We start from the raw sequence: 23,532 nt of genomic DNA, 5'->3' as shown, positions 1-23,532 counted from the left end.
CCCAAATACACAGCCATCTCTTTTTTTTTAAAAAAAAGATTCCTATTGCTTCTGCTTTGTGCATAGCCTATTTTTTACTTTTCTTTAAAAATTTTTATTTTAGATACACTAGAAACAATGTCATGAGTTATGATTGACTGATATACAGCTGTTTAGGGAACAAAATTTTAATTCCATTGCTTAATCACTCCTGTGCATTAGCTTATTAACAGAGGTCTGTTTGTTGACTCTGCTTTGTGCCAAGTGCTTACGACGGCTACTCTGGGGTCCCCAGTGGAATCTCTCCATACATGTACCACAGGTAACAATTCCTGCTGATGCAGCATCATGCTGTTCTTCCAGCTGTTCTGGTGCCATCCTGAGAAATAGGGTCAGCACTGGCATCTCATTTATTTCCTGATGCTTGGCTTGCATCCTCTTCCCTCTAGAGAGAGCTCTGTTCGCAAGAGCACTTTACTTTTATTGCTCCTGTTTAGCTCTTTTGTTCTTCAGTGGAGGCTGCTCAGCCTAGCAAGGCCCCACAGCTCAGGTTCTCCAGAAGTAACATTTTGGTTTGTTTGAAAAAAGGTACCTTCTCCCTTTGTCTCTGCTGGTTTTGCATTTCGCTCAACCAATTCCATAACAAAACTAACTCACATAGCAGTAAAAAAAAGCTTGGTCTTGCAAGTGCTAAGCCTCACTCCTCCTTCAGAACGTTATGCCTCAACTGAGCAGTGGGCAGAAGGAAACTCCTGGCTAAGGTGGATGGCCGTCCTGCTCACTGACTTGGGCAATTATTCCAGAACGTCGTTGCCCTGAGCACGTGGATACCAGTCTTGATTCACTGGCTGTCAGAGACAATTCTGTTTGTCTCCCCGAAAGATTACTGGATTTTGATTAAGAAAGGTTAAGGGCAGCTTTTCCCTTCCAATATAAAGCAAATGACTTGAGGAAAAAAAAAAAAAATACTCATCACCTAGCACTGGGACTCTTATCTCCACTTGAAAAAATTAAATTGCCTAAAGTGATGGGAGGCTTAGGGCAGGGTGTATGTTCAGGAATGTTTTAACGCAAATAAATTCCTAAATAATGTATCTACACGCTATAATCGTTAAGTCCTCCAAAAAAGATTGTTTTGGTTTTTTGGGTTTTTTTTTTTACAGGTATTTTAGCAGGAGAACAAAATGCAAAGCTCAAGTAGCCAAGTCTAAGATAATACCCATTTGCCAGATCAATTTTAAATGTACATTGTATTACTGACCTAGAATACCAGGGATTCAGATTAATCCTTAACGCTTCACTACATCCCCCCAAAATAACCTTCCCAATATTTGATTTTCCTTTGAAGGAAAGTGTGTCAGAGATATAATTAGCTCTAGCTACAGACTCCAAATCGCTGCCTGGCACCATTCTCAAGTAAAACACATCTTCAGCCAGTGTGAAATTAGAATAGCTACATTGAATCTGTTACATGCAACTGCAGTATTTCACACCAGCTGAGGATCTAAGTATACATTCATAAGTGAGGGAAAAATATGTTTTCATCAGGAATAATAATGCTGCAGAACACACAGCATCTTGGGCTGAGTAAAACAAATGACAAGTTCATAAGAAATATATTCTTCTAATTGAGTTTAAGGCACTAAATAACCACTGTCTCCTAAGAGAGAATCAAATTCATGGTGGGTATCTCTACATTAATTAGGAATAAGACTGTCACATGGATTTTAATGAAATAAAGTTATGTCTGTGGTTTCTCTAGGATATTAAAGACAATTTATCTGAGGAAGACAAGTAATGGCTGGCTTTTTCTTTTTGTAGGAATTGGAGCAGTTCATCGTGTAAGGTAGCAGGAGTTAGCACTGCCTGAACAACTCTTACTTGTTAAGGTACAAATTCCAAGAGCCTCAACTCCCAAGATGGAACTGCAGAAATCCAGCAGGCTGATAGAACACAACACAAATTACTGCCATCACATTAGAGCAGAGTGTCTCTCGTGGCTGTGAGCATAAGGTACAGATACCACTTAAATAAAATACTCAGCAAAAACATTTTTCTTAGATACAAATCCCCAAACATACGTCCCTTGATGCATTTGGCTATACGGAAATTTACTTACCAGCATAGCTTGGGACAACTAAATGTTGCTAAATGCCACGCTAGCTAAACTTAAAACTAAGTGGGAGGCTTTTAGCTATCCTAGTCCAAAACCAAGACTGCCAAGCCCCACTTAGCACCTAAGAACGCAAACATCCAAGTTTCTGTCACTGGACGCAACAACCCTCAAGTGCACTGAGCAGTTCAGCAACTACAGCAGCTAAAGGTTTCCACCTCTTTTCACCTGTGGGGCCTCATTGGACCAATCCTCACGAAAGACCACATACTGGTGTTACCCTAACCCCTGTTTACCGATGCACATTCTGCGCACAGCCTTTCAAACACAGAGGTTTCTCTTTTTCCACCTTTCACTCCACCAGTTTCAGCACAAATAATGAATATTAATTCTTCAGTCACTACAGAACAGAAGGCCACAGGGATGCTTCACAGTATGGGGCTACATACCCTCTGCGGCCTTTTCAGAACGGTTGTGAGCTTGTGTTTGAAAACACAACTGCAGAGGTTCACTCTCACTACTTCAGTGTAATAAGGGCTGTAACAAAACAAAAGCAATAGCTAGTGTTTTGATACAAACAGGATTTTAATTCAATCCAAGTGTTTTCTGTACAACAGAAAGGTTTTATACAAAAAAGGAAGTGTTACTTCAGTTGCCAGAACACGCACAAAAAGTTTCTGAACCCTAGCGCTTCAGAAAGCCAAGAATTTTTTTGAAAAAAACACCATGTGAGATATTGTTATAAATGTTATAATCTTGGTTTGGATCAGTCTCCACCATGTACAACTCTCCTGCATGGACATCCTCAAAGTTAGCGCTGAAGTTGTTAGGATAAAACCGAACCCATAGAGTATATCTGTAGTCAACTGTACGCATGGAATAGCCCATGATTCTGATGTCTTTCAGCTTCGGCTTGTCAGAGTTCCACTGAGGAGTGTCTGCGGGCCGGGGATATTGGCTGAAAGCAACAGATTCTTCATTAAAACATCTGTAAGTGTCATCACACCCAACCTTCTCTTCCTCTGCCTTCTCTTCAGAGGCATTAAAATACCGGACAATGCTCGCCCCCTCACTGCACAGCGCAACATGAAACGAAGTCTCCGGGCACGCAGGAGGAACTTGCAGGCCAGCAAGTTCAGCAAGTGTTGAAAACAGAGACACAAGCTCAACCACTTTTTTGCTTTGCCCTAGAAGAAACATCAAAATACAAGTTACGGAACATGACAGTTTGACAGACACTGGTAGAACATTTTAGAAACTTATTCTGATAATTAGGTTGGTGCTTTATTGGAAGTGTTTTGCACTGGATTTGTGGGTAACAAAATCAAGGCAGTTAAGGTGTGGCAATTAACTCCAAAAATGCCACTCCGTGCATTTATGATACATTTTTAAAAAGAAAATTTTTGCAGTTATGCTTCTCAAGTGTGCAGCCTTCAAGACAATAATATTAATTACTTTGAAAAAGAACTCTTCAGAAAGACAAAGCAAATTCCAATGTCAGTAGTTGAACACAAGAGTGACTCCAACAAAACAGTTTGCAATGCCACCATTTTAAGTATAGATGCTACACAGAGAATGTTCCCTCATCACTGCTGGAAAGACAGCAACCGCCACTATAAAAGGTAGGTCAAGTATCCCTTTAGTTATCTATACCTCACAAAAATAAATCGCCTGCTGTGTTAACGCAGACATCTAGCTGTTTCCACTAAAGCAGATCTAATCAAAGCAGAAGTTTGTGTCCATGGATTCCCTTCACCATCTTTTTCCTCCACAGTACAAGAAGCCCAGTCAATGACACTGACTCAAGCTGCCTGTAGGCAAAGTATCATTACATCACCACTTCTCCTTTACATATATCCACTGCAAACAAAAAATAAATTTACCTTGAGGTACCAAGCCCAAAACATGACTAAAAGGGTCAAGGTAGGGGAAGATTCTCTCTCCTTGACCAAGAGAGGAAGTTGTCATTCCTGGTACATAAAACATCAGCGGCACACGGGTCGCAACATCAAAATTGCTGTATTTTGCCCATTCACCATGTTCTCCCAGGGACCATCCTAGATGACAAAGAATACAATTCAGAGCAGATACTGGGTTGTAATTTAGTAATCATTTCTTTTTCACTGTAAATTGACTCCAGCTGTTGAGGCCACTAATCTTATCAAGGTTATATTAAAAGGCAAATAACAATCTATATTTAAATACAACAAGATTTATCTCTTACGTGAAAAGCTATTTCAACAGCCACCTAAGTCTTGCAACTTGATACTCTTTTATTAAGGAAATAATTACACCTTTCCTTATTTCCTCTACTCTAGATTAGAATTAGGAAATCAGCATTAAAACAGCAGAAAAGAGGAACTGGGGTGTGTCACAGCGCCTGCAAGCGTCTCCAGATCAATTCTACAAAGCACTCATTTAAGTTTTGGGCAGCCGCCAGCTCCCCGATACTCCTGTTAACGCTGTAACTGAACATCCCTTGGAGCCAAGGCTGCTATCTATGCCAGACTGCCATATCAGAATGTTAACCCTGAGGAAGCAATAGAGATCAAAACTCTTTAGCTCTCCTCTTCCTCTTGGAAGAGATGCCAACATGACTTCCTTGCAGGCACATTTATTGCCAACTTCACTCTAGGGGAAGACAAAGAAGTTCTATGACAGCTATGTTAACACATGATTTTTTTGGATCCCTTTGCTAGCCGTGGAACTGGAAACACCAACTGTTTACAGTTAATCACAGCAAGGAAAAGAAGAATTCACTTTATAACGGGAAGTCCAAGTCAAAGTGGCAAGTCAGAAGGAACATCTAGAGTCACTTTAGTACCAAGTATTAATCCCATTGCTCTACAACTCAAAGACTTGTTTATACACGCATTCACAGAAGTCAATCCAAATTAACTAAATATGTGACTTAAATCTATTTAGTTATGCCATATCCTAATTGTTTTAAGTCAGCTAAGCCACCCCTCAATTAAAGGGATCATGGAGGGTGTGGGGGTGTGATGGTATTTTAATGTCTATTAGAGTATTGAAACAAGCATTAAATGCTTGAGGTATCTGCCCCACAATTCAAATTCACTTTTTTACCACGAGGATCCAGAGTCTGCAAGACCTCAATTATGAGGGGGAGCCATATTGCTATCAGTTTAGATGCTCGGCAAACAGCAATGACAAGTGCAAGAAAACACACTTCAGCAGTTAATGAGGAAGCCTGTCACCCACTGTACCAGATGGCTCTCTACAAATTGCAAGGGGGGAGGAGTGGTCGCTATCCTTTCACAGCACCGTTCCCAGCAAGAGTCGCTCCTTGGGTAGGAGGTGGGAATGCAGCAAGTGTCCTGGCAGACAGTCTCATCACTCACTAGCAAACCCTCAACCTGATTAAAGAGAGGTGCGGGCAGGGGGACAGAACTGTGCAGCCACAGAAGCCTGTGACAGTCCATTTAGAGACAGACTAGCCACACATACAAGGTATGGTAGCTCTGCTGTACATTATATAAACACACACTTGATTAATATGCCAGCACTGAGTTGCACAATTAAGTTATTAACAGCGAGCTGGAGAAAGATTTAAATGCTTACCATGATCAGCTGTAAAAACAACTATTGTGCTATTTGAGAGTCCTGCATCATCCAAAGCATTCAAGAGCAGGCCAACTTGCATATCCAGGTAAGAAACTGCTGCATAATAGCTCTGACGAATCTGCCGCTGCAAGTTAAGAAAAGAGGGGAGAGGAAAAAAAAGTCAGCTTTTCGACAGATACACACACAGGAGAACCAGCGGGTGGCTGTGTAAGTAAAGGAACTAAAGGATTTTACTTGTAAAGCTTTATTTTTTAAGTGTCTGTAGCATGATTAATGTCCCAGAAAAGGCAAACAGGGAGGGGGCAGTTAGAAAATTCTATCTGTCTTAGAAGTTATTTCAAGCAAGATTTTGCAAGCCACTCCATTCTGCTTCTCTCAGGGTCCAGCCAGTGCACCTTATTTTGGCGTAAGCACTCGGAAGTCAATGAAAACCTTGCAAAAGAAGATACACTGAGTGGTGCCTTGAAAGAGATAAACAGATTCAGATAATGAAAACAAACACAACACTGGTAGCAGCTACACACGTTCCCTTACATACAAACCAGGAGTACGTACTGCCATCACTAGTTGATGGCCAATCTCTTCCTCCCCGTCCCCGCTAGCCTGACTGCAGTTACAGTAAAGGTTTGCCTACAAAGCTAGAGGTGACAGTATGCAAGGCAGGGAATTCACAGTATTTGCAAACTGTCAGTTGCTGAATACCTGGGAACATCCAAGAGCAGCCGACTGCTCCCTTGCATTTGAACAAGTTAAGGCAGTTTTGACTCCAGTGTACTGGACTGACAGCTTACCTGGAAGTTATCTGGAAGTGGTCCATAAGGGAAACTAACATTTAATGCTTTCACATCATCCCTCTGTCTGATATCTGTCCAGGGGTTGTACGCCACAGAAGGCAGTTTCTCAGGCACCCAGGGATCTGGGGCTAACGTGATGTTTTCCAAGGGGTACAACTTGAGAAATTCCTTCACAATAAAAACAGACATAAAGATTGCTCTCACCTCTAAAGTCTATTGTAAACTGTGTGTTGTAAAGCAGCAATCATCTCCCCTTGCAGGACCCTTTACTACTCTTACAGTTTACAAGGCTTCACTCTCCCTCCCCCAGAGCGTAAAAGGTAGCAATACCATGCTAGTCAGCCCCAACCGATCCCTGAAAAACACTGAGTTAGTACCTAAGTACCTAAAAACAGCCTCCTGTATCTCAAAGCAACACTGAAATAAAAGGTCCAACATCACTTCCTCTGAAATGAGCAGGAGTTTTGCCACCAACTCAAACAGGGGGTGGAGTACAAGACCTTGTAAGGCCTCATTATGTCATACTGCATCAAGCTGAACACCATCTCCATGCAATGGCAGGCACTACTATGGTGGCAGAAGCCTGACTTTTGGCTGAGCAGTGCTAATTCATTCTCATTAAACATTTTGAAATGCAACACAGGCAACTGCTAAAAGTTACATCAAACCAAGGCTGCCGTTCAGCTTGCTTTCCAGCAACAATAGCAATACAGCATTTGTGGAAAACAGCTTTGAAAAGCAAAAGCAATGCTTGTCTAAGTTCTTTTCTGTGCAGGCCCCAGTTTCCTCACCTGCGGGTACCTCAGTGGGATATGTGGTTTGTGGTAACCGACAGCCAGGAAGAACTTTTGCTTGTTGGTTTTCATAACATTCAGTAAGCGTATGGCCTCTTCAGTGCTCTGAATATCAGGCAGAGTACCACTGGGCATTTCTGTCACATCCACTGGGCACACCAAGTTAGCATAAAGTTTTCCATCTCTTCCCCTACAAGTCTTAAAAAAAAAAAAAAACCACTTAGTTAAGTAACTTAACTTCTGTAAAAAAGAAGAAATCCTCTGTTCCATAACTTTCAATCAATTTGTTTCTCAATCCTTCTACCAAGAAAAGACTGCAGATTGGATACAAAAAGGAATTTCACGATTTCTGTGAACCCTAAAGGTGCCGAGTACTTTGATGACTGAGCGAGCAGACAGCTTCAGGACTTGAAGAATGCAACTTCCATGTCTATGGAAAAGCAGAATCCTCTCTACAGCTGGGCAGGAAATTAAACATAGTCATATGGGAAAACACACAGCCTCTATGAATGGAATCTCTGACTTACTGGCAAGAAGGCAGAATTTGGTTACACTATATACATGCATTTTTACTCCTGATCCCAAGAGCCCATGGAAAGCTGCCTGGAAGCTACTTAGTTTCTGAGCAAATGCCAGCAGTGGCTGATGTATAATCAGCGAAGAAAGATAAATTACACTGAACAGCTCCCAGGAAAAGGTGGCCTCAGCAGGGTGTTTGGGAGAGCTGCTAAATGAACATAAAGAAAAGTATGTCATAGATGACCTATAAAGGTCCCTTCCAACCCAACACATTCTATGATTCTATGATGCAAATACTGTTGTTGCTAAATCCAATCTTTTTCAGCAGTAAATGCAAGAAGAAAGCATAGCCAAGGCTGCCTGTGGCCTCCTGGCTGGAGCTCCCAGCTTTGCAGTGTATAGACTCCAGCACATGATGCTATCACAACCAGATTCTTTTGGACCACACTTAAGAGTAACAAACATTCTAGAAAACTGAATCAGATGATATTAAAGATTATTTTAATCATGACCTCCACCCCCTCAGCCCTGAGCTCTTTATTGAATTAAGTTCACCAATGCTATTGACAACATTTTGCCACCTACTAAACAGAGCAAGATTACTGTGGAAGTTGAGAACTGCACTTTTCAGATAAAGCCATTCATGACCTAAACACAAATTAAGGTCACTCTTTCTTGCAAGTACTTTTATACCTCAGTAACTTCAGTTTCCAAATAATAATTTAGAAATACTTAAAATATCTGCAGATGGGCACGTGAATTAACGTGACACACACGCCTTCTTCTGGAAGACCAAAAGTATCAAACTGGCTAGTTGTTTCCCTGCACAAGGTTGCAGTCTCAAAAACCGCAGAGTATAGTCTGTGCTTGACATAAAGCACTTGGCTATATCCTGAAAACGCTTCTTTGTTAGGGCCCCACGAATCACCCTTACCTTATCATTTTCATACTTTTCAGTTGAAGGATGAAAGGGTGGAATGGACCAACTGTATGGATAGTCATCGCTGTAATTGGATGAAACCCCTGAAAAAGGTAAAGACATTAGAAATGCTCTAAATCCACTGAACCAGGAAGAGCTCAAACACAAGTTTAACTTGTTTTCAGTTTGTTGTTTTGTTGGGTTTTAGTTTGTTTTTTTTCATATGCTAAAAGAGAAACATTTCAAACAATCTTTGCCAGTTGAGAAAAAGAAAACTAAGAAGTAAAAGTCAAAAAGTTTAAGACAGACATTTTTCCCTGAAATACACCTTTTACTGGTGAGGGAGTCTCAAGCCTCTCGCAGAGCCTTACTTCAGTGAACAGCAACAAAATACCCACCAAAGAAACAGGATTAATAACAGTCTTCATGTTCATCCTTAATTAGCTGTACCATCAACTGAAAGTTCATATATCCACACAAGTTTAGTTCTGGGGTAAAGAACTACCGAAAAGAGCATCAGTATTACAGTATTTTCAAGTCAGTAGTGTTATTGCTTTTTAACTAGTGAACCAAGTCCCTGTTTAATTGGTAGTATTAGTCATACATTCTGTATTTCCTGATCCAGATAGACAGCCTACCATGAAACATGGAATGTGTATATGCAGATCTAAGACAATGAGGCTGTTCAGTAATTTCATCTTCAGCAGATACCTAACTTCTAGACATATTTTTAGAACATGAGACATTTATTCCCACAATCCCTAGACAAGGTGTGAAAACAGTCATTAGATAAGAGTCATCTAATCTATTCATTTCTCATGCCTTCAGATTTAAAATTGAGATTTAAAGACAACATACAATTGTTGTATAATCTGGCTCATGATTATGATTTAGGTAGTCAACATATACAAGAATCACACAATTGATACTTATATGTAAAGTCTGTTTGTGCGAATATACACATTAAGCATGTGCATGTTAAGCAGATGACGATTCAAACCATACCAGGATGAAAAACTTTCCCCACGGATAGGGTCACATAGCCATTCTCCTTGAAATACTGGGGCATCGTGGAATAGTTTCCTGCATGCACTCTCCAGTAGGAGTAGAAATCATACAGACGGGTAGTATCAGGTCTGCGTCCAGTAAGAAACGAGACTCTACTGGGAGCGCACACGGCTTGCTGAGGAGAGAGACAGGCAAAAAGAGAATCGGTTCGGAATAAAAAGCAGAACACAAGTGCCAACTGACTTAAGTGTAGCCAGGCAAAACATCTGAAGGCTCAGGAACTACAGTGAAAGTGCTTCATACACTTCAAGCTGGAACAAACAGCATCCTTATTAAGAATATCAATTCTCAATTGCAGGCTTTTAGCAAGATATACATTTACCTATCTATAACTTTTCCTCAAATAACCAATTCCTAACCACTAAAAACTTTGGTTCTGCAGCTAGTAGCGCAAAAAAAAAAGTCAGGGTGCATTAAAGACAGTGCTTTTGAAACCTCATAGCTCACACTCACACAGAATTAAGCAGAAGTGGCAGATGGACTGTGCTGATAAAAGTCCAAAGCCTAGTTGATCTGGACTGCCTTAAGAATAATGAAAAGGATAAACATATGGAAGGTCCAGGTTACGGTACAAAGGCCTCACCAGTTCTGTTTCAGATTGGCAAGAGCCAAGAGTTACAGCTTTAAAACCCTAATCCCTAGTCAGAAGTAGACTCAGACTTCTCATTTCTCAGCAGAGAGAAATTTGGGAATGTAGGCATCCTATGCAAAGCATTCAAGTAAAGAGCACTTAGTGAGATATTGCGTCCTGTATTTAAGAGTGATGCCTACCATGCAAGCTGCTCCTTCATAAAAGTCTATAGAATAGCCTACCTCAAAAGTTAAAAAGTAAAATATAATATTTTATAAACAGGAGAAAAAAAGAGTTCTAATTTAATAAAACAGTATTTTTAAGCAGCATTTTGCTGCTAACAGTGAAAACGTTTGAGTGACACAACGCTCCTCCAAGAGCTACAAAAACATCACCATTCAAGTGCCCCATTTTAGTTTTTCTCATCTTAGTAAAGATAGGTTCATACAGTACAGTTCAGCCTAACCACTTATTTTCTACTGGAAATACTTCAGGTTAATAAATACTTGCTTTTTCCAATGGTCTGCCTAACACCTACTGTGATAAAGCCAGTGATTATTTTGCATAAAGAAAACATTTTTTAAGTTATTTGTCTCACCTGTGCATACGCATTGCTGAACACAATACTCTGAGAAGCAAGCTGATCAATGTTTGGAGATTTCACAAGCTTATCTCCATAACAGCCCAAAACAGGACGTAGATCATCCACAACTATAAACAGGACATTCATGCCATCTACGAAGAAACAGCATTAGGAATATATTAACTTAAGCTCCAGTAAGTAGAGGCTACTTTACGCAGATTTCTTTATCAATTTTTAACCCTGAAGTGTACTTAAGAAAAAAAAAAATAACTCAGCAACACCCAATATCTTTGTAAGGAAATGCAAATACTGGGATTAATTCCTTCAACATGTAGGAATTCTTATTTGGCCTGGGTAGAACTACAGTGGTTTTCACTTCCCTTCCTATTTCATTGCTTCCTCCCATGGTATTTTCTTCATCTGCCTGCAGATGGCTACAGAAAGGTGGTGTGAAATAAAGAAGTATAGTTCTACCTACTGCTGAATTCTACAGCCTACAAGCTTTGAAAGGGGTGTTAAACTCAATGTTATGCCATATAATCCTGCTCCAAAAGTGTAAGAAGAAAACATTTTTTAGAAATGTTATATATATATATATATATTTACTTTTTTAAAAAAAAAAACGCATTCTTAAGGTGTCAAGCTGTATTATGGCTCAAATAGCGTACAAACCGCTGACGGGGTTTGAAGTCCCCAACCTCCCAAGCGGCAGCCGGAGCCTCCTGCGCGCCCTGCTCGGCTTCACCACCAGACGGGCCCGGCGGGCGCCTCCCCGCGAGCCCGGGGCCGCCGTGGGGACGGGACGGGGCGGCCCCGCCGGCTCCCCCCGCGCCCCGCCGCCGGCCCGGCCCGGCTCTCCCCTCCCCGCTCGGCAGAACCATCCCCACCCGCGGCCCCGCCGCACCTCCGGGACCCGCCGCCGCCTCGCGGGTGCGGAGCCGCGGGGTCGCCGCCGGCTCGGGGGCGAAGGCGCGGCAGAGAAGCCCCAGCAAGCAGAGGCAGAGCCAAGCGGCCGCCGCCATCTCCCAGGACGGCGGCGGGGGCGGACAGGGGGCGGACCCAGCCGCCAGGGCGGCCCCACAGCCGGGCTTTAACCCTCCCCGGTCCGACGCCGGGAGGGCGCCGTTCCCCCCCGCGCCCGCGGGGCGGCGCCGCGGCCCCGCGCAGGAGCCCGGCGGGGCGGGCGGCCGTGGGAGGGAGGGCGGGTTCGGGAGACGAGCCCCTCGGAAGGCGTGGGGGGTTCTTCGGCACGTCAGTCCCATCAGGGGTTTGGGGGCCCTTGCGGCAATAGGTCCCCGGGAAAGGGCGAAGTTAACGGCATTCCGACAGTTATTGCCTTCTCACGCAAATAACGTTGGGGAATGAGGAAATCCAGGTTTAGTATTTACAGAAGCTGTCTCAGAGTCGTACTTTAATTCTATTTGTTAATCGGTTCTACAACCAGTTAACGCTTACTTTCGTCCTTTAAGCAAACGCAGCACTTTCAGTTAGCTCAAGACCTAACAAGGTGTCCTGGTTTGAGCGGCGTAGGATTAATTTCTCTAGTATCGGTGTTTTGCCCATAGAATCATAGAGTCACAGAATCGTCTAGGTTGGAACCATGACTTACCATTTGTGAGATCCGAGAGTCAGCTGGGGGCTCAGATATTTACCCACGCCAAGCCTCTCTCCTCAGTGGCTATATGGCAGGCAGGGCCCTGCTTTCATAAGTGACACCTCTTTTCTTCATCACGACTGTTTGTAGTAGTTCTAGAGGGCCAGAAGAGGACAGAGAGATTCTGATCACTTTTTTCACCAATCCTTCAAAGACCAGTCTTGGCTTTAGCAGACAGAAAAGCTGCATATTGTCCCCTCCCCATAATATTAAAAGTTTCGGGAAGAACTAGTTTTAGAAAAAGCTCTGAAATTTTTCATGGTTTCTATCTGTAATTGTGGAAGAGAGAACAGATTTATTGCCGGTATTCTTGTACAAAATAAACTCAGTGTTAACTCTGCAACTGCAACTGTAAGATTACCAAAGACCAAGATGGTGTAATAAAGCTGCTCTCAGGAAGATTATAAAAATTAAAAGACTGTAACTATGTAGTCTTGAAATATTTAACAAGCAGGTAAAGTCATGACATACATATCAACACTGAAAATAAACAGCCACTTTTCACCCACTTGCATGTGAAAACCACTACGATGATGGTACCTGTGATGGCATGCGGGTTTTTATTTTTTAGCAAGTATTAGGTGCTCCTTTGACTACAAATGGCAGATTAACAGTGAAATGTACTGGCAAGTATCAATGTCTTTAGGATCAGACTATTAAAAAAAAACGCCTAGGGAAAAAAGCCTCAATTTACAGAAAAGCAATGCATCTCTAATGGAATCTGTATTTTTTTTATTGTGCTTCAGGACTGTAGTGGTTGCTCTTTCTTAGCAAAATTAAAATGTTGGCAGCGTGAGTTCTGAGACAAAAATGCCTGAATTCATCACTTTTTTATACTGAGGACTAGCATATGGAAAGAAAATCGATAGCTGTGTGTGACAAGTTCAGATAGCAGAGCCTGCCTCATCAGAGGCTGGCAGGCAGGTGGATTAGTCCTTCTGTGCTGCTGGGATTGTGCAAATTGTGGTATTTCTGCGACTTATAGCCTACCTGCACTAAGAGAAATTGCCATGAAAACAGTTGTACTGTCCAGACTTTCCTAGATGCTCCTCTTTTTTTCCCTCCCAGCTAGAAATGTAATTCAATGAGAATATAAATATGTTGAAGGCTTTTCTGGGATTTCTGCATACCCTATTACTTGCTCAGAAGCAGGGCAGTAGATTTACCAGATGCAATTAATTCACAGCATGCATAAATAGCACAAAGCACACACAAAACTTTGAAGCCTTTTCGAGATATTGGACATATTGTGCATGTGCCTATCAAATGGAGAACACATCTGATAAGCCAAGCTCTTCTTGGGTAGGCTGGATCTCCTGCAGGCTTGCTGTGTTGGTGGCTCTATACAGCACATGCAAGGCACGGTACACTTCATACATGTGTGCAAGTTCACACACATGTGATACGACCCAGATATGCCACCTGTACTGCACATGTATTAAACTACATGTGCAATGGAGAATATGAAACAGAAATAGAGGAAACTATGTCTGGAGAATCTGAAGAGGAAATATTGGAACTTTATCCTAAAACCACCAAGGAATTCCTATCAATATTCCCCAAATTGGTGGCTTCTTTCACTGGAGCAGGTATCAATGCTTAAAACAGAGCCACCTCAGAGCCAGAAGCAGCCTTTTTCTCACCTCTGAAGAAGTTGATAGAACTATGAAACTGAATTCAATCTCAAAATTTCTGTAATGCAAGACAGCTATTTTGTTAAAATACCTATAGGAATACTTCAGAAGAGAGCAGATTTACTGGAAAAACTGTAAAACCCAGGAAGTGTAAGCCAATTAAGAAAAACATACAGTTCATATGAGTTAGCATTTTCAGATGTTTGCAAACAGTACTGAATGCCTTAGCTTCCGATAACTGGTTTGCTTTGCTAACTCTTTTAAGAGAATGGGATAGAAAATAGCCTGTTTCTCTGCTCTCTAAAGAAGCATACCTGAGGCTTGAAATATGCTGTGTACGCACTCACCATAAGCTTACCAGAAACGCTGGCTAAAATGGTCTGTCACAATCCTATTGTGCAGTGGGATGTGTGGTTCAAAAGTCCAATACATTATGTATTACACAGTGTGTGCATACACATTTAAGCACAAATACTTTCTCTGAACTATTACAGTGAAGTTTATTTTTATGTGGATCTTGCACTTCCTTTCTACACACACAGGAAATGCTTGAATCAAATAAAAAACCCTGTTAGTACAAATTCACGTGACATGCAGCCAGCTTGTGAATATTATTCAGTGTATTTGATGACTGCATATTTTGGAATTAATTTTGTGTATAAGCAGTGTATCTCACAGGTATCAGCACCTCTCCTAGCACAGATCAGCTCCTGGAAGCATATTGAACAGTTCATCCCCAAGTGACACTTCTCTCCTCTTCATTCGGAGGCTTTTTATGGAAAAAGTCAAGGAATTATTTTGCTATTGTACGTGCATTTAATTACTGTAACGCTTGCCTCTCTCAAATGCAAATATGTTAAGTGGTACTTGATATGGATTTCCTGGTTTGTCTAACATGAGTATTTAGCAATCATCTTATGTTCAGTCCACTACAAGAACAAATTACAAAGAAAAATTATTTCTCAAACAGTACACAGGTTCTGATGCTAAAAAGCAATTTGGGATGATGCCAGGTGAATGATTGCAGGCACTGAAATCACAGCACTAATAGTATGTCTTTGACAAACTGGTCCCACAGCTTAGATGTCCACTCCACCCCGGATGTATGGGCATTCGAGCTGCCTGTCATTCAGCTCCTGAACTAAACCACTGCTGTATTGGCTGTAATGAGTCAGGAGTGTAATAGGAAAGATTAAACGTAAATCTTGCCTGCACTGGAGATACCTTGCACAACACTTAGTTATTCTGCTAGAAGTCCCAGAAGCCTTACGAATGTCAGCCTCCTCCACCTACCACCACCACTGAGTATCAAATCTGACAATTTGATAGTTTAGCAATATGCCAAGGCATGTATTGAAGGTTTGGGGGTCTACAGTAGTGCTTGCACAAGTGTTAGTAATATAGATGAGACCACCAACATAACAGCTAAATATATTAAAATCAACTATTTTCTACAACAGACCCACATTAAAACATGGTAAAAATTCAGCACAGCAATATTTTTAGTGGGAAAAACTCTATTAATGTAACACTGTAAGAAATTGTACCCATAGTAGATCTTAAAAAGTAGCATTTTCATACCTGCGAATGCTTTCCAAGAAAGTTTCCACAGGTATATTTTCTGTTTAAAGGAGGATTTCATCAGTTTCATTTGGAAACTGTACTTCTTTAGTCTTCAGATTTCTCTGGCACATACGGTGAGGAAGTGAAATACCTATGGAAACATTGAGCTCCCTGAACCACTGAGACATAATGTTGATAAATCTCTAGAAAGTTTTTTTTTTTAAAGATTCCATAGCTCTATTTTCATAACCAAAGCAAACATACTTTTAAGTCGTCTGTGAACATTAGCACTCAAGGATAAGCCAAAAACATCGTATCAGAGGCATCTGCATAGACTTTCAGTTTGTTAACATTCTTATGATAAATAATAATATACCATTGTAGTCTGTGCTTGCAGTCTAATCTGCAGAACCGATGTACTAGAAAATACATTGTAGGCCTTAGATAATACATTCTTAATCCAAAAATATTCATTATAAGCCTTCATTTCATATACAGTCAGTTGTCCATGGCTGAAATGAGTCATGCAGATCTGCTCACCTGCAGCATGCTCTCTCCCGCAAGTCCTAGGTTGGTGATCTCTCACAATGAGTTTTCCCAAGCACGTGTAATATCAGAGCTGTTTCTAAGATACTATTTAGACTGACTTCAAAGTACTGGGCAATAGGTAAGACAGGTGCTGTTACCACCACCAAAAGCAATGAATCAAAGGCACACCTCAGCTACGGTTTCTTCCATTTCCTGTTTGGCTGATAAACATGGCAAATTAGATACTACCAGCTCTGTCTCTGATGTGCTGGCCAGAGAAGAGATGGGTGGATTGAGGAACTGGAGTTCTTCCTGAGCCTCCCTGCACCCATTTCAGGAAATGTGCCTGCAATTTCGGTAATGCTTAAAGTAATCACACTGTCCCAAGTGCTTAGTGGGGGCAGGCAAACACAGTACTGTAGCCCCTAAGAAATAATTGTCATGCACATAAGCATTGACCAGGCAATTTCTCAAGTTACATGGTGAGTACAATAAAGAGATAAGGCCTGCAAACAGTAAAGCCTGTGTAAATAAGATGTCATGTAACACTACTGAATTCTTTAATGTAGGTATCTGGCAAGGACTGGTCTATTATGTAAACATTTACAAACTCTGTTTTGTTTGCTATTCTGGATTAATAGTTGATGCAGATTTTAGAGGGTATTTTGGATGGCATCCACAGTGTAGTTACAAAATACAGTTGTTAAAAAAATCAAAAATAATCTGACCCCCATGTATTGTTAACAGTGAAACCTAACTGACCCTCTATTCCCCTGGTTACAACTGCCTGAGAGGGGAAATGAATAAGCTCATCAGTATTCAGGTATTGCTAACAGGGAGGTCACCTTCTTCTGTTAAGCAACTCTCCATTTCAAACATTAAAACCTTGCAATTAGTAATTTGACAAGGACACCAAAGTACACAACTACTTTGCTCTGACTGAGGTGATGTTTTCCATAGTGTCATTCTACTTACAAAGCATGAGAGGAGTGATTCCTGTGAAGACACAGATCCTGCCTCCCATATACGTGAAACTGTGGGATGCAAAGCAAGTGTCGTGAAGGCGGAAGCACAGGGGAGGAGAAGCAGGGATCTGTAATTAGGCAGAGCAAGGCAGAATTAAAAATTGCTCAAGGTTAGGATAAAGCTTTTTAGAAATTAGCAAGGACTTGCTACTCTTTAAGACTCTTTTAATAACACTTTTTATCATGCTTAACTAAAACAGAACAGTATCAAGACCAAGAGACATAGAACATAGCAATTGTAATAGTGAGTATCAATGTCAAGATCAGATTCTTCCTTTCTCTAGTATCTCCTTTCTTCACAGTTCACCTTAGAGAACAGACATGTGAGGTAGAAGATTCAGAACTACAAAAAAATTTTTGCTTACAACCACTGTAGACATTTCTTGCACTGCTGTGAGTTTACAGTTGTGGTTACTATGCCAGTAGTGGTTGTGTTACTATGCCAGTAGTTTCCAAATTCTGATTGGCAAGACCGTACACGCTGATCTACAGCTACCCCTGAGCAATGCTGTTTCATGTGCTGAAAATGGCCTATACCTCCAGAAGCCAGATATGACCCTAGTACGCAACAAGCTCCACAGCAGGTGTTCTGGTCCACCAGAAGAAAAATTCTTGAGAACCACATTTACACAACAGTCACTCTCCCAATTCAATACCTAACAGATCGAGATACAATCCACAACATTCTCAAAATTGGTACTAGCCTGAGTACAACTGCAGGATGGAATACGTTGTGTCTGGTTACTAAAATAATAATTCTGCACTTCATGCTTTTGTTAGTATAAAAGGAGACAAAACTCAAAGATTATTTCTCTCCAGCCTGCATCCTTGATCTCCTACCATAATAGCTGTCAGTGTACTGCATCCCAAAGGCACTATGCTGAGTTTACTCAGCGCTTTTAAGCATGACACTTCAACAAGGTAACTAGTCCTTTCTCGATACCATCATCTTCCCTTGAGTCAATGAGACTCAAAGGTGTTTTGCAGCAGCTGCTTGATGAACAGCTCAAACCAGTATGCCCTTTCCAAACACTCTTTTTCCCATAATTAGTCAATAGTATTCTATGGTCTGAAAGGTTCAGGTAAAAACCACACAGGAACAAATGTGTTCTAGTATCTGTTTGTTCAAGTGAAATAATGTCTCTGATCACTTTTTACGTAAAGGACTTTTCACATGTACCATGTTAATTCACTAAACAAAACTCATAAACCACCTTTGCTTTGAAATGCTCTAGCAGCAATAAACTTTGGAAAACAGATTTGCTGGGGGACGTAGCTGTAGTGATAGTGTGGAGTAGCAGGATATGAAAGCTCCAAAATCCATCAGAAATTAACTGGAAAACCAGGGTAGTAAAATAAAGACAAAGTCCCTGCAGGTCTTAAAAGGTGAAACTGAACATAAATTGTAACTTTATAAGCATCAGCAACCAAAAATAAGCATTGATCTAGCTGTCAACTTTAATGAACATGATAATGTTATAACACTTCTTGTAAAAATAAATAAATAAAAACCACTTCAGCTGCAGCTGAGCAGAATTTTCTGCTGCTTGAGGCAATCACAAGGGAGGCACAGAACCAAGCTGCTAAGGAGGGAGCAGTTGTGATCTGGTTACCCCTTCTGCAGTGCTGCCTCATGGGCAATGCTCCGGTCTGCCTTCAGAAGCTACCAGGCCAAGGAGTGTGGAGGCAACTGGAGGTTAAGCTTTCATGCTATTTCAGTACTTTGAACACAGAAGTATTTGTTTCTTCACTAAGAAGATTTCATCCCTTTCATAAGAGAATGGAATTAAAAAACAGGGAGAAATAGGAGACACATGGCCCAAATTGTGCTTGCTTATTTTGTCCATCTAGAACCTGATTTTCCAAACTTTCTGTTGCTACATAACCGTATAATACAGGTTTGAATGAGCATAGCTCCTCACCGCTGCTACTGCAGGTTGAGTGGACTAAGTCTCAGGATCTATATCCAGTGAGTAAGGAACACAAAGTGGGGAAAAAGGAAAAAGGACCGGTGAAGCCTGGCTTGTACTCACACAGGCACAGGATAGGACTCGATTGCCTTAAAGGAGAACATTCTTTCTCCTCCTGAAAGTCCTTGACTCCTTCACAGAACACCTTTCACCTTCAGCAACAAAAGCATACACAAGGTGATGCTTCAGTAGACAACCCCAACTTATTGCAGGTTCACTTTCATTCCCTGTCTCCCATGCAATTTTGTTAACGATTGGTTTCTTGCTTCACAGCTGAAACATCAGTCACTTAGGTGAGTTGTATTGTTTTTACATATATTTGTGTGTCTTTTCAATGTGGTGAGATGTAAGCAGGTCCTTGACATAGAATAAAATGCAGCAAGTAGCTGGTTAGTGTTTTATCTATGTAAAAGCCATGTAAATTTGCCACAATCATATTGACACTTTACCTTATCCTTTTCCTTGAATATATGGCAGAAGTAGGTATGTTACATCCCATTACTGATAAGATGAAGCCTGATTTATCATTTTCCTGCATCACTGGCTAAAGTATACGTTGCACAATGTTACTACACCGGGGTGCCAGTATTTTAACCCACGTGCTATGGCTGCTGCAATTGTTACACTGCTGCAAGGCATGCTGAACTGAACTCACCTCTTGTATACAAAATCCAAAACCTGTTATTTGATTTGGTGGCATTTAAGCATTTATCTTGTGCTATCTGGCTTGAATTCTGAAAGACGCCCAGAAGAGTCATGGAACAAATCTCATTTGAAGTCAGTGTCAGCTGGACATGCAGATTCTTGAGATTCTTGGAACACCTGAACTGTGTCAGTACTAAAGTTCTTAATCTGAATAATGCTTTAGGTAAAATTATGAGGCGCCTTTACTTAAAAAAGGAGGAATGTAAATAGTTAGAAGCTTAGTGTTGCATGCAGAACTCCCATCAATTTCCCTAGGTGTAATGTGACAGGCACAATCAGTTCCTTTAACTCACAGACTCTGTCCTTCTTGCTGAAAGGTTCCGTTCCTAGTGTGATTTCCTTATTTAAAATACAAATGTTTAGTGAAGACAAGAGCTCCTAATTTTTTAACAGTTGACAAGTCAGTATTTTCACATGAATTATCAGGTCAAGGTAAAGCCCAAATTGCCTTCCCTTCATAACATGCAGGACTGATCAAGTAGAGGTGGAGTGGAAGTTAACAAAAATCATAGCAAATTTAGAGAAAACAAGCAGAATTGTACTGCGATTTTTAAATTACTTAGAAACTTCATGTTAAACACCTCTATATTTTTCAATTATAAGAACACAAATTATAGAATTAAATTACTTTGTGCTGGACTAGGGTGATGGTATTAGTCAACCACATAATGAGTTTTATAGCAAAACCATGAGAATTTTATGTCAAATGTTCTACCTGTACAACCAGTATCAGTTCACTGTATTAAAATTAAATGCAACATTTAAAGGTAAGCCAAAGAGATACTGTAATCCTATTATATAAACAGTGTGTTTTTTCCCAATTGTAAATTTATACAATTTCTTATTCAAAAATACTTCAAATTAAATGTTCTCTTTTCTATATATATAAGGACATTTCTGCTGCAAATACATTTTTTGGTAATAATAGACATGACAAATTTTAAAAATAGCAAAGAAATGTGATGCTTTACTATTTAAAAAAAAACTACTTGGTAAATTCTATTCATAGCATAAACTACTGCAGGGCCAAAAATCTACACTTTGGTTAGTTGTGTTTAGAATTTGGATGACTATTACTTTTGGTAATTAAACAAGAACAAAGTGTGAGTTGAAAGAAAATATGAAAATCAGCACTGTGCTAACTTGAACAGACAAAGTTCAACAGTGATTAAAAAACCAAAACTCTCCAAGTGATGTTACAGAAATATCAGTGAGAAGTCACATAGTGACAGTGTTTGAAAAAGCCATTAAAGGAAGCAAAAATCAAATCTCACTAGTTCCTGGGCCTGTTTACTTTTAATTAATGAAGAAAATGTTACCTAAAATACTTGATGACTATAGCACACTGGTCAAACTAAAGAAATCTAAACCTAGGTTAGGTTGACCTGTGTCCTCCAGTTGATACAGAAGAGACCTCACTTTGACTTCATTTAAGTCAATAAGGATACCACCACCACTGACTTTTGTAAGGGCCATATTGGGGTCCCACTTCAATCACCAGGAAGCACAAAGCTGCTGTGGGGGTCATTTGTTCGTCACTATGTACCGAAATCTCCAATGCTGTAGAGACCTGACAAATTATCTGGCACAGGAGTTATGCCAAAAGTTAGAAACATAAGAAGAGAAAACCATGCTGCTTCAATGACAATTGAGATGTCACTGAAAGTATCCATAATTCTAAACACTCATGACGCTGGCAGATATATTAGCTATGGCATGCACAGCACTGATTTGGTATGAGAGGAGGGCCTAGGAGACTTGCAGGCTGTTCTTACTGTTTTAAGATTGATAGCATCTCTAACATCTCCCTGTGCATATAATAGCAAAAATCTAGTTTATTCAGTTTTCTGTTTGGCTGGAGCTCTCTTAAGCAGCCTTTGTCTCTTGAAGCTAAATATCTCTGTTGGTATCTTCCTGAAGAGGTCACTTCCTTCTTCTCTCAGAATCATATCTCCACTGAGAAATCTATGGAGCTTCCTTAAATGGTTATGAGTTCAGCTGGGCCAAGTAGCCTGATAGCACGATAGGGTTGAAAGTTAAACAACTGCAAATAAGAATCCTGTTTTGTGCTGGATACTGTGCATGGGTTTTAAGAATAGAACATTATATTAATTTGGCCAGGACAATATGCGTGACCTGCTCCACCATCAAAGCCTAAGGAATTAAGAAGACCTTGAAGGAAAGCATCAACTCTGATAAATCACCATTATTAGGAGATTGATAGGATTTATTTATAGAGCAATGATCCAATGCCTTCTTTTCCAGCTTTATTTCAAGAGCTCCTAAACACAGTGGAAGGGAAAGGAGTGGCAGAAAGCTCAGGCATAGAGAATCATAAAAAATTAATAACTTCGAAGCCGTGGCAAGGCAGGAAAAAGACAGATTGCATAAGAAAAGGGGCATGGAACATGACTTGTTTAATGAGCTTCCTCTCAACAGGAAGACAAGTAATGAGTGCTGAATAGTTTAAGATGGAAAAGTAGAGTATATATAATTGAACCAGATACATCTTTTGCAGGTGATGTCAAGACATTGTGTCAAGTCCTGCTTTGGCCAAACAGCTGCACAACAATGCATTTTCTACCATCCCACTGGCAGAACAGCTTATGAAATTCATAGTGGTTTAGTAGTATAATTTGCTTCGCATCACAATCCTAGTTGGCATTAATATAAACAGCAACTTGCTGAACTACTACAACTCTACAAATAGGTTTCAGGCTGGAGGATATTAATTTAGGGGCACAACACCCAATAGACTGATGTAAATAGAATGACTTAAAGCTTTTGCCCTTACTAGCTTCCCAAATAGGACACAAAACAATATTCTTACAGAAATTATTGAAATCTAGATTGAAACTGAAGTCTCTAATTTCAAAACTAAGCAGCTGTGTGTAATGCCAGTGACAATAACATTTGCGTAGGTATTAACCGTGCAAAATTACAGGCTGGTCTAAAGATTTTATAATAGATTGAGTGGTCTCTTTTTTGTCAATTACTGGTCAATCTCTGTTTATTCTGTGAATAACTATTAACAGTAAGGCCTACAGTAAAATCAACAGAAATTCAAATGGGCATTTTCAAACCTGGAGATTTGTTTTTGTAAACAATTTGATGTTCTGTCATAGACCATGAAAGATGATCCTAGAAACAGTTCATGGCTATGCTGTCAGCCACATAAGTCAATTATTACTGAACTGCTGTCTTCCTGTTAAATGTTACTGTATTCCAGTCATCTATGAGTAACACTTCGAGAAGTCGGTAAAGAAAATTGGACACATGAATGATAAGGTATGTTAGAAAGGAGTCAAGGCTGACTGTCAACAAAAAAGCAAGCTTGACAAATTAGAACGCTGGTTCAGGTTTTTTTTTCTTTCACTTAACTTTGGCCAGTCAAGGATAGGGAACCTCCCTGTTTATGGTTTTTAAGCAGAACAAGAATACAAGTAGATGGCTTCTGAAATCAGTAAAGGCAGTGACTATAAAATAGACACTATATATGACTTTTTGAAATAATTTGAGGAACTAGAT

General features: G+C 40.4%; 1 protein-coding gene across 1 annotated transcript; it reads right to left on the bottom strand.

Annotated features, from left to right (window-relative positions):
• Positions 1-2,654: 2,654 nt before the first annotated feature.
• Positions 2,655-11,960, bottom strand: IDS (iduronate 2-sulfatase). Its single transcript, XM_074601538.1, has 9 exons — positions 11,830-11,960; positions 10,941-11,077; positions 9,709-9,886; positions 8,719-8,807; positions 7,263-7,463; positions 6,469-6,639; positions 5,675-5,801; positions 3,976-4,149; positions 2,655-3,279 (listed from the first exon to the last, which is right to left on the bottom strand). The coding sequence occupies exons 1-9, from the start codon at positions 11,945-11,947 to the stop codon at positions 2,777-2,779; spliced, it is 1,698 nt and encodes a 565-aa protein (XP_074457639.1). The 5' UTR covers positions 11,948-11,960; the 3' UTR covers positions 2,655-2,776.
• Between the last annotated feature and the right edge of the window lie 11,572 nt (positions 11,961-23,532).

Source organism: Larus michahellis, chromosome 9 (assembly GCF_964199755.1).
Source record: "Larus michahellis chromosome 9, bLarMic1.1, whole genome shotgun sequence".
Classification (NCBI taxonomy): Eukaryota; Metazoa; Chordata; class Aves; order Charadriiformes; family Laridae; genus Larus; species Larus michahellis.
This window is presented reverse-complemented; position numbering and strand designations above follow the sequence as displayed.

Excerpts from the sequence above, each read along its gene's own strand:
- IDS (XM_074601538.1), bottom strand. The coding sequence starts at position 11,947 with ATGGCGGCGGCCGCTTGGCTCTGCCTCTGCTTGCTGGGGCTTCTCTGC. Across the intron at positions 5,802-6,468 it reads CACTTCCAGATAACTTCCAG|CGGCAGATTCGTCAGAGCTA; the intron begins GTAAGCTGTCAG and ends CTTAACTTGCAG. Across the intron at positions 4,150-5,674 it reads TGTTTTTACAGCTGATCATG|GATGGTCCCTGGGAGAACAT; the intron begins GTAAGCATTTAA and ends TTTGTCATCTAG.